Raw genomic sequence first — 13,886 nt, 5'->3', positions numbered from 1 at the left:
TACCTACTCAGAATAGCTTGTATAACATACTGGGGACATGTGGAGCTATTTCTCCTGCAACATATACAGCAGCAAAAGCAGCAGGTTGCACTTTAAGCTAACACTTTGCCTTGAGAGACCACCAGAAGAGACTGGCATATTTTATTGAACAATACTAAAGGAAGCTAAGCTGTTATTCATTATTTTGGCATGGGGGTCACATGCAATTTGTTCTAATCAACCAGACGTGTGTGCTTTGATTGGAGATGCACTTCAATTATTATAATATATATTTGTTTTTATTTACACTCCTTTTTTCCAATAATGGGACCCAAGGTGATAGACAAACATTAAGACAAGCACAAAACATCAGAGAGAGTAGATAGGTCCCATAGCTATCTCAAGTTAATATCTGATTGCAATTCTTGGGCCATCTGAAGTGGATGAGCCTTTTAAAGGGAGTGCATCGTAGTAATCCAAGTAAGATTTAATTGAGGAAATAATGCCCCACATTTCTGGAAATGGTAGATTTTTGGTTTGGATTTTGGGGTATATAGTGGTTTTGCCTGGGTATACTGAAAGTGATCGCTGCCACAAAAATCTCTCCATGTAAAACCCCATGAAGCCTCCAGAAGCATGGAAATAATCACTCTTCTTTTAAAACAAATTTGGGAAAGGGTAGCACTGAGGGGTTGCAAAAAAAAAAGAGTCTTGTTAAATGCTCATCTACTTCTGGGTTACTCATTTGGAGTCATCATACATTTCAGGTCTGTTGGATTATAAGGTAAAGTAAAGGTAAAGGTTTTCCCCTGACATTAAGTCTAGTTGTGTCCAACTCTGGGGACTGGTGCTCATCTCCATTTCTACGCCGACGAGTCAGCATTGTCTGTAAACACCTCTTAGGTCATGTGGCCAACATGACTGCATGGAGTGCCGTTACCTTCCCGCTGGATTGGTACCTATTGATCTACTCACATTTGCATGTTTTCTAACTGCTAGGTTGGCAGAAGCTGGGGCTAACAGCGGGAGCTCACCTCGCTCCCCGTATTCGAACCGCCAACCTTTCGGTCCGCAAGTTCAGCAACTCAGCAGTTGAACCTGCTGCTCCACTGGGGGCTCCTTCTGTTGGATTAGATCATCATCAATTCTAGTATTACTTTAACATAAGAAATTTTGATGCTGGAAAGATCACTATGCAACCCACTAGTGCATTCATTTGAAGCCAGATTTATCCCAGACTTAAGCACACTTACTTTGAATTGAGTTTAGCAGGTTTCATTTGCACTTCCAGATTTAGGTGCTTCACGTTATATCCTTTGCAACTTTTCCAGAAGCTAAATATTTACTACCACACTTTCCCTCAGCTGAGATGAAAGGCTACTTTTGGAATGACTTTTTTGTGACAAGAGGAAATGGCCACATGTCCTTTGTGGATGGTACCACCCGTATTCTCACTTATTTTGTTACCCTCTTTCTCCAGCTTTCCTTCCTGACTCCGACTTCTGCTCTTCTTTCTGAGCGCTTTGGAAAAGGGAAAATAATTCTTACAAGATTTCCAAACTGTTCACTTGCCAAGGGGCTTTTGAAATCAGGTCAAAAGCCATAGGTTGTCTATTCTTACTTTACAGCAGTGGTTCCCAATCTTTGGAACTCCAGGTGTTTTGGACGTCAACTCCCAGAAATCCCAGCCTGCTTACCAGCTCTTAGGAATTGCAGGAGCTGAAGTCCAAAACACCAGGAGGCTCAAAGGTTGAGGAACCACTGCTTTGCAGAGACATCTTTCCCCTTGTGTTATAATTACGATGCTCACAAAGCTAGATTCATGACTAATTGCATACCCTCCCAATATTTCACTGATGGAAACCAAGGCACGTGTGGTTAAGCAACACCAGTGTGGTCAAGATGACAAAAGTTATTAATGAGGAAGAACAGAGAGTTTGCAGCAGCTTGTTTTTGCCTGAGCCCACTTGGGAGGACATCCCACTCCACCAGTTAAAGTGGACTAAAACTCCATTAATTCTACAGTGCAGATACACCAGAAACAATTGATGTCTTGCTCTTTAATCAGGACCTCTAACCACTGCACTACCCTATCAGATTTATCCTAAACTATTTGCTCCTGTCACCACACTCAGCCACTTCATAGCTCACAGTAAATTCCAGATAATGTAGGAATATATTAAAATGCACCAATCCGTGCATTGTCCAACTGTTTACACTGCTTATTACACTGATTTTCCATGCTTGCTCTTCACTTGCTGTTCTTTAAACAGCTATCAAGCCTAACAAAAACCCATTATCATATAACTCTGGCATTTGTTCAGGACAGTCTTTGGTGAGGGACTTTGATCAAAAGCCCTTTAAAACTCCATAGATTTTTGAAAGTCCTTAAATAGTGTCCACTTGGAGCCGTTCCACACAGCTATATAACCCAGAATATCAAGGCAGAAAATCCCACAATATCTAATTTGAACTGGGATATCTGAATCCACACTGCCATATATTCCAGTTCAAAGCAGATAATGTGGGCTTTTATTCAGCTGTGCGGAAGGGGCCTGAGTCACCCTCGGCTTCTTAAACCTCCTGGAGTTTTTTTTTTCCAGAAGAACTTGTCCTTCTATCTGCCTGAAAATGTGGCTTTCCACAATTTTTCCTAGTGCGGATATTAAACATATTGTGAAGCTTAGCTTTACATTGATTACTATTCACTTCTCTGGCACACAGGACAATTTTGGCACATGCTACTTGAAGGTCTGTGAATTTCACATTTTTACCAAGGCAGATACCATCTGGACCCCATTATTTGTTCAATGTTCAATTTGTTAATAAAGTATATCGCTTAATCTGTTGCAATCCCCTTTTACTTCATTTTTTCATAACCACTCCCTTAAGGAGCCCCCGATGGTGCAGCGGGTTAAACCGCTGAGCTGCTGAACTTGCTGATTGAAAGGTTGCCGGTTCAAACCCGGGGGTGGGGTGAGCTCCCGCTGTTAGCTCCAGCTTCTGCCAACCTAGCAGTTGAAAACATGCAAAAGTGAGTAGATCAATAGGTACCGCTCTGGCGGGAAGGTAGCAGTGCTCCATGCAGTCATGCCGGCCACATGGCCTTGGAGGCATTTACAGACAACGCCAGATATTTGGCTTAGAAATTGAGATGAGCACCAACCCCCAGAGTCGGACACAATTAGACTTAATGTCAGGGGAAAACCTTTACCTTACCTTCCTTAACACAGGCTGATGCACCATGTCTTCTGCAATGAAGACAGATACAATTAGTACAGCTTCTGTGTAATCTCTTTAGTCTCCTTTAGTATTCTTTGAACTCCTAATGGTCTAGTTGTCTCCTAGCCAGTTTCCTGTTTATCAAAACATAAAGGATCCATGTACATAAGGATTACTAAACATAAAGGATTATGTTTTGTTTGTGTTGTTTGCAATGGGCTCCTCTAAATCTCCCAATTTGTTCACGTGCATTTCCTTGTTCAAGTCTGTGTTCCTTTTCATTTGATTTATTCAACTCAAACTTTCAATTTCTAGGGGAAGTCTTCTTTCTCTCAAAAAGTTTCCTTGGCACTTCATGTCAACCATACCAGTGTGACATCTAGAACTCTTAGTGCTATTTCTTCTGACCTGTGATATACATTCTCACTGAGTTATATCATTTGATATCTTCAAAAACCTGAATCTAATTGTATATAGGTCAGTGCTGGAATATGAACTCATTGTGAAGGCAATAGTGAAAAAGTAAAGGTTTTCCCCTGATATTAAGTCTAGTCTGGGGATTGGTGCTCATCTCCATTTCTAAGCCGAAGAGCCGGCATTGTCAGTAGACACCTCCTTGACTGCATGGAGCACCATTACCGTCCCGCCAGAGCAGTACCTATTGATCTACTCACATTTTCATGTTTCTAAACTGCTAGGTTGGCAGAAGCTGGAACTAACAGCAGGAGCTGACCCCACTCCCCGGATTCGAAGTGCCAACCTTTCGTTCAGAAAGTTCAGCAGCTCAGCGGTTTAATCCGCTGCGCCATCAAGGGCTCAGCAGATTAGAGGCACCCAATTACTCCTCTCTTGTGCAAAAAAGGTGAGGAAAGAGGGAAGGCTTCCTTTTTTCCCTCTTATTTAAACAAGAGACGGGCAATGGGTAGAAGTTTATATGCTCTGTTTCTTGTCACTGCCTTCACAATGGGTTCCTATTCCAGCACCTAGGTAAAGGTAAAGGTTTTCCCCTGACAATAAGTTCAGTCGTGACCGACTCTGTGGGTTGGTGCTCATCTCCATTTCTAAGCCGAAGAGCCGGCGTTGTCCGTAGACATCTCCAAGGTCATGTGTCCGGCATGACTGCATGGAGCGCTGTTACCTTCCCGCCGGAGCGGTACCTATTCATCTACTCACATTTGCATGTTTTCGAACTGCTAGGTTGGCAGGAGCTGGGGCTAACAGCAGGCGCTCATTCCGCTCCCGGGATTTGAACCTGGCACCTTTTGGTCCGCAAGTTCAGCAGCTCAGCGCTTTAATGCACTGTGCCTTGTATATAAATAGATTCAGTTTTTGAGAGTGATTTTTTGGTAAAATTATTTATTTTTAGCCTTTTATGAGGGTGGAATGAAAAGTAATGCCTCCACCTTCGTAACTCCTCAACAGATGGCAGTGCAGGTATGCAGCAGGTACTGGCTTGTTCAGTAGACTCTCCTCTATAGTTCCATTTGGCAGGAAGCCTTAGCATTGAACGGTTGTGTTGTTAAAGTGTGAAGTATACAACCCTATGCAGACAGTCGGTCAATGCGACTTAAGCAACATGCAGTCATTGAATTCTTGACAGCAGAAGGTGTCACCCCGAAAGAGATTCATCAGAGAATGCAAGCTGTTTATGGTGATTGTGTTGATGTGAGTACTGTGTGTCGTTGGGCGAGTAAGTTTAAAGATGTTGAGTTGGTAACATCTGACTTGCGTGACAAACAAAGAGTTGGACGTCCTGTGACAGCAACCACTGAGTTTCACAAGCAAAAGGTTGACAGATTGATTCAGGACGATCGTCATATCACTCAGGGAGAAATTTCAAGCATAATTGGCATTTCACAAGGACGTGTGGGTCACATTATTGCTTTGCTCGGCTATCGGAAGATCTGTGCACGATGGGTACTGTGAGATGCTGGTTGAGGAAACAGAGTGTTGACTTCTTCCGTGACAGCTTCAGAAAACTTGTTCATTGTTGGCAGAAATGTATCCAATTGTCTGGTGATTATGTGGAAAAGTGAATAGTGGTAGTTAAAGAGCACATTCTAGGGATTATTTCTGCATTTGATTTATTAAAATATTCCCATCCAAAACCAAGTAACAAAGGTAGAGGCATTACTTTTCATTCAACCCTCGTAAAACGTTGACAGAAACTACAGAACTGGCATTTCCAATTCTCTAATTCATGCTAATCTATGGTGGGGATTCATGCATCCAGCTACACGGCTTGGCCAATACACTGTTTGTCAGGTAAACAATCCTCCTTTCCTTCACCTTCTGTCTGATTACACTGAACATTGACTTTAGGCTATGCTTATCCAATAGGAAAAACATAATCCAGCATTAAATAAACGCTATTTGAAATCCAATCCACTTTATAACCCCTGTGGCCTGATATGTCTAAATGCTGTCTGCCAAAATTCAAGGCAGCTTACAGACCTTGTACTTCTCAAATGAAAATAAAAACTGACAAATTTATTCCCTTGTCATCAAGCAAGAGCCCAAAGTGGAAACAAGAAGCCAAAAAGTATTAAACATTAACAGTAAAATCAACACAGTATGATAATCAAACAACCAGAGATTTTGTAGGCAATGCAACATGGTTAGAAGTTGTCAAATCGTGGAAAAGACACTTTCTGAACTACAACTCCCAGAACCCCTCAACTCCCAAGGACAACAGTGAGATTAACTAGGGGACTCTGACATACTTGTCTAACAAGTACATACATTTTCCATGTTCTGGGCAGACTAGCTTCTGTGTGGCATGAGCTAAGGCTGGTTGGCAACTGCACAAACTTCAAAATAAAGAAGTCTTTATCATGCGAAATCCATCTGCCCAAGGCAATGCCTACTTATAGTCCAATAGGACTTACTCTGAAGTAAAGCAGGTGTAAACTTGCTTTGCATTACATCTTTGCCACTGGGGTCTTCATATGGCAGTGAGAGAGGATGAGAAACATGAAGCCCTCTTGCAATACAGACACATTAACAGTGGCTGGACCTGCAGATTTAATTTTAATAGAACCTCAGAGTCTACCAATAGCACCTAAAAAGTGAATAGTGACTGAGAAGCTACTCTAGTTTGGACTTTTTTTCTTGTCAGGAGCAACTTGAGTCACTTCTGGAGTGAAAGAATTGACCGTCTGCAAGTACGTTGCCCAGGGAACGCCCAGATGTTTTTTTGATGTTTTTACCATCCTTGTGGGAGGCTTCTCTCATGTCCCCGCATGGAGCTGGAGCTGATAAAGGGAGCTCATCCGCACTCTCCCCAAGTGGGATTCGAACCTGGCAGCTTTCAGGTCAGCAACCCAACCTTCAAGTCATGAGGCTTTAGTCCACTAAGCCATCAGGGGCTCCAGTTTGGACTTACCAATGCCAGACTCTTTGATTTTGTATGGGTTACACTCCAAACTAAAGTAACACAATCAATTCTTGAGTAGTGCGTCCACACATATGGCAGCTAAATATATGCACATTGGACTCAAAATAGAAGAAATGAGGTTCTATCTAAACATTAACATTAGGAAGTGGCTTGTGCAATCCGGAAAAACCGCTATCCGTTTTGGTGTCCTGGATTTTAGTGGGGGTCCTGATCTGTTTTTTCAGGAGTCCCCCGGATTTGGTAGGTTCAGCAGCTCAGCGCTTTAACACTGCGCCACCACCAGGGGCCTGATGTTAGTTATGGCTAAAGAGAATTGCAGTATAATAAGATCTTAGAGTCACAGTAAATTTCCTTGCATTTCCCTGCCGTTCTTACCTGTGGGCAAGTGAATGGTGATGTTATTGCAGAAATCAGTATAGCAGCATTCTGTCCTGGTGATGTTTTTAGAACTGTGGCAGAAGATTTGTGCTTTCAGTTCCGGTAGGGTCACACATGCCTTGGTTACCTCTTGCCGACCATTTGTTAGCATGACTGAAGCCCAACAGGCTCCCTCTGTTTCACATGTGAAGTTTGTTTTTTCACACAATTGGCACACACATGTTAGACCTGAAAAGATAATTAAGAATTTGTTTAAAAAAAACAATGGGAAGCAAAACAAATTTGTCTGAACCTAGTCCATGTTGCTTGAGTTATTAGAACAGAAAATTGAAAAGTCCTGAACAACAAAAAATAAAGTTCCAGATCAGGCTGAAGATGTTTAGAACTTTATTTATAATCCACTTAAATCAGTGGTTCTGAACCTTCCTAATGCTGTGACCCCTTAATACAGTTAGTTTCTCATGTTGTGGTGACCCCCAACCATCAAATTATTTTTGCTGCTACTTCATAACTGTCATTTTGTTACGGTTATGAATTGTAATGTTAATATCTGATATGCAGGATATATTTTCATTCGCTGGACTAAATTTGGCACAAATAGCCAATATGCCCCAATTTGAATACTGGTGGGGTTTGGGGGGGGGGGGGGGAGATTGATTTTTGTCATTTGGGAGTTGTAGTTCCTAGGATTTATAGTTAACCTACAATCAAAGAGCATTCTGAACTCCACCAACGATGGAACTGAACCAAACTTGGCATGACCACGACCAACAGAAAATACTGGAAAGGTTTGATGGGCATCAAGACCATAGTCAGAAATAAAATTCGAAGGGGGGGGGTGAAACATTTTTTAGCAAATCATGAAAGGCAGTTCCATAATTTTATAAATCAGGCTCCATCGATAAACTTCAATGGACACTCAAGACAGATAAATTTCAGTGGACACTCATGGTATTTGGTTAACCAGTTAAAATTCATGAATAAAGCAGTTTTTTAAAAAAAATCTGAAAGATTTGGGGGGGATGTTGAACCCCTAACAACACCACCACCACCACCACCACCACCACCACCCCCCCCCTTGGCTACAGCCCTGATGGACATTGACCTTGAGTTTTGAGATTGTAGTTCACCTACATCCAGAGAGCACTGTGGACTCAAACAATGATGGATCTGGACCAAACTTGGCACAAATACCCCTATATGCCCAAATGTGAACACTGGTGGAGTTTGGGGAAAATAGATTTTGACAATTGGGAGTTGTAGTTGCTGGGATTTATAATTCACCTACAATCAAAAAGTCCTTTGAATCCCACCAAGGATAGAATTGGGCCAAGCTTCCCACACAGAACCCCCATGACCAACAGAAAATACTCATCTTTGGTGACCTTCAAGCAAGAAATATTCAGGAGTGGTTTTGCCAGTTCCTTCCACCTTCCAGTCTTGCAATCCAAGGGCCCTTCCACACTGCCCTTAATCCCAGGATCTGATCCCAGATTATCTTCTTTAAACTGGAATATATGAGTCCCCACTGCCTGATAACCTGGGATAAACAGATCATCCGGGATCAGATCCTGGGATATAGGGCCTGTCTGGAAGGGCCCTTATTTATCTGGCCAAATGCAGACATACAAGACGTCACTTGCAGTGCATGGAAAAAAACAACACTATTTTATTTTATTTTATCTGTTTATTTTCTCTGTGCTCTCTTTGATTTTGTTATAGAAATAAAAAGGTTTCTGAAAAGAGATAGAAAATGCATATTTTTCTTGTAAAAGTCAGCAGCATGCTATTTAAGCCTTAAACTTAGAAGTGATCTTCAATCCAAAGATATTTGCTTGGCTTTCCCCAGGAGGTCAGCAGATAAGTTTAATGGACTTTGAAATGACCTGTCAGAGTAAGGCAGCAATGATCATGTGCTTGTTTACTACATTTTTCTATACCATGATTTAGTGGTTGAGATAAACATTTATTTTTCTCCGTTTTAGCCACTTATAAAATGACTCAAGCCTATTTCCATGTTGTTTACAATTTAGCATGTTTACCTAGTTCATATTAAACAAAAATATCAAAAAAATGTTTTACTATATTAGCACATTAAAGTACAGCTACAAAACATTGAGACAAAATTGCAGTTTTTTATGTTCCTTGTTTGTCTTATCTTGTATAGAATTGATTATACAAGGGTTTTGCAAATCTAATTTCCATGTGATTCAAACACTTCTGCAGATAATGTAACTTTCAGATTGGCTACAGAGGCTACAGAAGTCTCAAATCTTAAATAATAGTTTCTCAATACAGTAGAGTCTCACTTATCCAAGACTTGCTTATCCAAGGTTCTGGATTATCCAATACATTTTTGTAGTCAATGTTTTCAATATATCGTGATATTTTGGTGCTAAATTCGTAAATACAGTAATTACAACATAACATTACTGTGTATTGAACTACTTTTTCTGTCAAATTTGTTGTATAACATGATGTTTTGGTGCTTAATTTGTAAAATCATAACCTAATTTGATGTTTAATAGGCTTTTACTTAATTCCTCCTTATTATCCAAGATATTCGCCTATCCAAGGTCCTGGAGGCCCGTTTAGCTTGGATAAGTGAGACTCTACTGTAATACAGCTTTGCTGAACAAATATAAACCAAAGAAAGTCTACCAAGACAAACAGAGCATGCTGATTCTACCATCTGAAAGACGGGGCAAGACTTGTGACTTTCTGCTGGCCCTTCACAAGCAGATGGTAATAGACATCTATGGTGAGCGATGAGCAGCCAATTTTATTTTTATTTTTATTTTTTTTTGTGTCAGGAGCAACCTGAGTTGCTTCTGGTGTGAGAGAATTGGCCGTCTGCAAGGACGTTGCCCAGGGGTCAGAAAAATGAAAACTTGGCAAGTTTTCCAGATTTGGCAGAGGTCACTTTTTCTGGAAAATTTCATCATTTTCCAAACCCGGCGGGTCAGAAAAATGAAAATTTGGCAAGTTTTCCAGATTTGGCAGAGGTCACTTTTTCTGGAAAATTTCATCATTTTCCAAACCCGGCGGGTCAGAAAAATGAAAATTGCCCGGATGTTTTTTTGATGTTTTTACCATCCTTGTGGGAGGCTTCTCTCATGTCCCCGCATGGAGCTGGAGCTGATAGAGGGAGCTCATCTGCGCTCTCGAACCTGGCAGCCAAGTGTCCCTCTGTAAAATAACAGTGGGAATGTGTGTGTGTTTAAAAAACATCAGTCCCATCTGAAAATTACATCGAACTATTTATACAATCAACCTGCCATGTTATGTCTTGTTTGTTGTTTATTCGTGCAGTCACTTCCGACTCTTTGTGACCTCATGGACCAGCCCACGCCAGAGCTGCCTGTCAGCCGTTGCCATCCTCAGCTCTTTCAAGGTCACTTCAAGGATGCCATCCATCCATCTTGCCCTTGGTAGGCCCTTTTTTCTTTCTCCTTCCATTTTCTCCAGAATCATTCTCTTCTCCAAGCTTTCCTGTCTTCTCATTATGTGGCCGAAGTATTTAATCTTTGCCTCTAGTATCCTTCCCTCCAGTGAGCAGTCGGGCATTATTTCCTAGAGTGTGGACTGGTTGGATCTTCTTGTGGTCCAAGGCACACTCAGAATTTTCCTCCAACACCACAGTTCAAAAGTAGAATCATAGAATCATATAATCGTAGAGTTGGAAGAGACCTCACAGGCCATCCAGTCCAACCCCCTGCAAGAAGCAGGAAAATCTCATTCAAAGCACCCCCGACAGATGGCCATCCAGCCTCTGCTTAAAAACCTCCAAAGAAGGAGCCTCCACCACAGAGTCTATCTTCCTTCGCTCAGCCTTCCTTATGTTCCAGCTCTCACATCCATAGGTTACTACGGGGAATACCATTGCTTTAACTATGAGGACCTTCGTTGCCAGTGTGATGTCTCTACCCTTCACTATTTTATTGAGATTGGTCATTGCTCTCCTCCCAAGAAGTAAACGTCTTCTGATTTCCTGGCTGCAGTCTGCCTCCGAAGTAATCTTAGCACTTAGAAATACAAAGTCTGTCACTGCCTCCACATTTTCCCCCTCTATTTGCCAGTTATCAATCAGTAAACTACACTCTCAGCCCTGTCCATCCCTTGTACAAAGTCAGTGAGCAAAACAGAAATTGAACCTCTTAAATACTTACTGCACTGTAGTATTGCTTGCGGAATCTGACCCTTTGTCCTAGATGACATTCTAGTCATGATAGTTCAATAACTTGTATGCCATGTGGGATGGACAGTTTAGCAGAGTCCTCAGTATAGTACCTATGACCTTATGTTTGATACCCGTGTCATTTGCTAGATAGCAACTGCAGCAGGTGGCCCTATCAGAGGGTGTGACATTAAAATGATCATCTGTAAAACTTTTGTGCCACATTTTAGCTGCCGTAAGACATTACCCTGTAGTACAGTGGTTCTGTACTACTACTATAGGAGCCTCGGTGGCGAAGTGTGTTAAAGCACTGAGCTGCTGAACTTGCAGATCGAAAGGTCCCAGGTTCAAATTCCGGGAGCGGAGTGAGCGCCCGCTGTTGCTCCAGCTTCTGCCAACCTAGCAGTTCGAAAACATGCCAATGTGAGTAGATCAATAGGTACTGCTCCGGTGGGAAGGTAAGGGCGCTCCATGCAGTCATGCCGGCCACATGAACTTGGAGGTGTCTATGGACAACGCCGGCTCTTTGGCTTAGAAATGGAGATGTGCACCAACCCCCAGAGTCAGACATGACTGGACTTAATGTCAGGAGAAACCTTTACCTTACAGTGGTTCTCAGCCTGAAGTCCCCAGATGTTTCTGGCCTACACCTTTCAGAAATCCCAGCAGTTTACCAGCTGTTAGGATTTCTGGGAGTTGAAGGCCAAAAACACCACAAGTTGAGAACCACCGCTGTAGTAAGATATAGCCACAAAAACCTGTTTCATAAACCCAGCATATATGTATTGTATCAATATACGTACAAAGGTAAAACTCTAATTTACTTTTTGAACCTTCTAAAGCACATGCAATCTAGTCAGTTACCATTATTACCCAGTTACAATGACACTTTAAATCATGTGGTTTTACCTGCCTGTGCTTCAAGTGCATGCTATTGTTTTTATTGCCGCTTTTTTTTACAGTGTCTTTTGGTATTTTAGCTACAATATTGTGATATGATATGGTCTGGAATGGGAGGTCCATCATCACTTACCGCATTGCTTGACACCAGTCTTAATGACATCACGGCTAGATAGAGTTAGTAAACTTGTGTGTCTATACCAATTGTGAATTTGCACAATTGCTGACTTCATACAAATGTGCAAATTGCTACATCACCTATTGCCATTTTGTCTTCTCTGCATCTCCTGCATTAGACCATATCTTTTATTTTGCACAATTTATTGCAAGTACAGCTATTTTTATATGTTTGACAAAGAATGCTAATCCTTTTTTCCCAAGGCACTCTGTGTAGGAGTGGGGCTGGTTGTTGTTCAGCTTCTGCCTTGCCAGTTTCATTAGTCTGCTTGCAAGATTATTACGTATCTCTCACATTTCCAAACAGATCAATTTACTATCCCTCACATTTCCCTTTTCCCAGCAGATTACTCTTAGATTATATAGCCGCCATGTCCTACATGTGAGTTTCCCATTGGCCTCTAATTCTCTACTGTGTGCATGTTAAAAAATGTTGAAAAATACTTTTGTCTAGTTCAGCCAGGTTCCTCTTATGATCTCAGGCTCTTAGCTACTAATAGGGCTATTCTCTGTAAATTCCTCTATAGGAAAATATTTGCCTAACTAAATACATTGTAACATTTTAGTTTATAATATATTTAAAAGGTAAAGGTTTTCCTCTGGCATTAAGTCTAGTTCTGTCCGACTCTGGGAGTTGGTGCTCATCTCCATTTCTAAGCCAGTGTTCTCCGTAGACACCTCCAAGGTCATGTAGCTGGCATGACTACAAGTAGCGCCATTACCTTCCTGCTGAAGCAGTACCTATTGATCTACTCACATTTGCATGTTTTCGAACTGCTAGGTTGGCAGAAGCTGGGGCTAACAACGGGAGCTCACCCCGCTCCCCAGATTCAAACCACGGACCTTTCGGTCAGCAAGTCCAGCAGCTCAGCGGTTTAATCCGCTGCACCACCACCTGCATTTAAAAATCCTTTGAACTACAGCTGGTTAATCATTTATCTGTTCATGAAAGCAAGCTGAAATAGTGGGTAGTGTTTTTGATCTGAAATTTTATGAACTACACATTTGCCGTCATAACTGCTCTGTAACAAAAGAATTCTATAATTAGAAATTATATATATCCTTGAGGAGAACTTGGAACGTTTAGCAACATTTTAAATAATCTCAAAGGAACAGTATACTTGGGGTCAATTAAAGAAAAGGCAAAGACAAAATCAAGCCTTTGATATGACCAAGCTTTTTCATGATTCTTCATCTGGCTTTAAAGTAAGCTGGGCATATTTAGCATGGGAAAGAGATGATTAAGAGGTGACATGACAGCTCTGTTTAAATATCTGAAAAGACGTCATACTGAAGATGAGGCAAGCTTGTTTTCTGCTGCTTTGAAGCCAGGGACATGGAGCAATGGATTCAAACTACAGAAAAAGACTTTCCACTAAAACATTAGAAAAAAAACTTTCTTGTGGATAGAGTTGTTCGGCTCAATGTGCTTTGCGGTGTGGTGGAGTCTCCATCTAGGAAGGTTTTTAAATAGAGGCTGAAGTGCTTTGACGGAATATTCCTGCTTAACATAGTATTGGACGTGATGGTCCCTGTGGCGTCTTCCAGCTTTATGATTCTATATCTTTGTAACATTCAAGTACATAAATGTGTATTAGGTAAAGGTAAAGGTTTTCCCCTGACATTAAGTCTAGCCATGTCCGACTCTGGGGGTTG

General features: G+C 41.5%; 1 protein-coding gene across 2 annotated transcripts in view; it reads right to left on the bottom strand.

Annotated features, from left to right (window-relative positions):
* The window catches only part of acvr1c (activin A receptor type 1C), an 80,993-nt gene that overhangs the window by 50,469 nt on the left and 16,638 nt on the right, over positions 1–13,886 (bottom strand). For both annotated transcript variants that reach the window (XM_062965485.1, XM_062965476.1), the window contains exon 2: positions 6,974–7,204. In XM_062965485.1, coding sequence (XP_062821555.1) covers positions 6,974–7,204 — 231 coding nt within the window. The remainder of the gene's footprint in view (positions 1–6,973; positions 7,205–13,886) is intronic.

The sequence above is a fragment of the Anolis carolinensis genome, chromosome 1 (genome assembly GCF_035594765.1).
Source record: "Anolis carolinensis isolate JA03-04 chromosome 1, rAnoCar3.1.pri, whole genome shotgun sequence".
In the NCBI taxonomy this organism is placed as follows: Eukaryota; Metazoa; Chordata; class Lepidosauria; order Squamata; family Dactyloidae; genus Anolis; species Anolis carolinensis.
The sequence above is the reverse complement of the archived record's forward strand: the minus strand, read 5'-3'. Positions and strand labels throughout refer to the sequence as shown.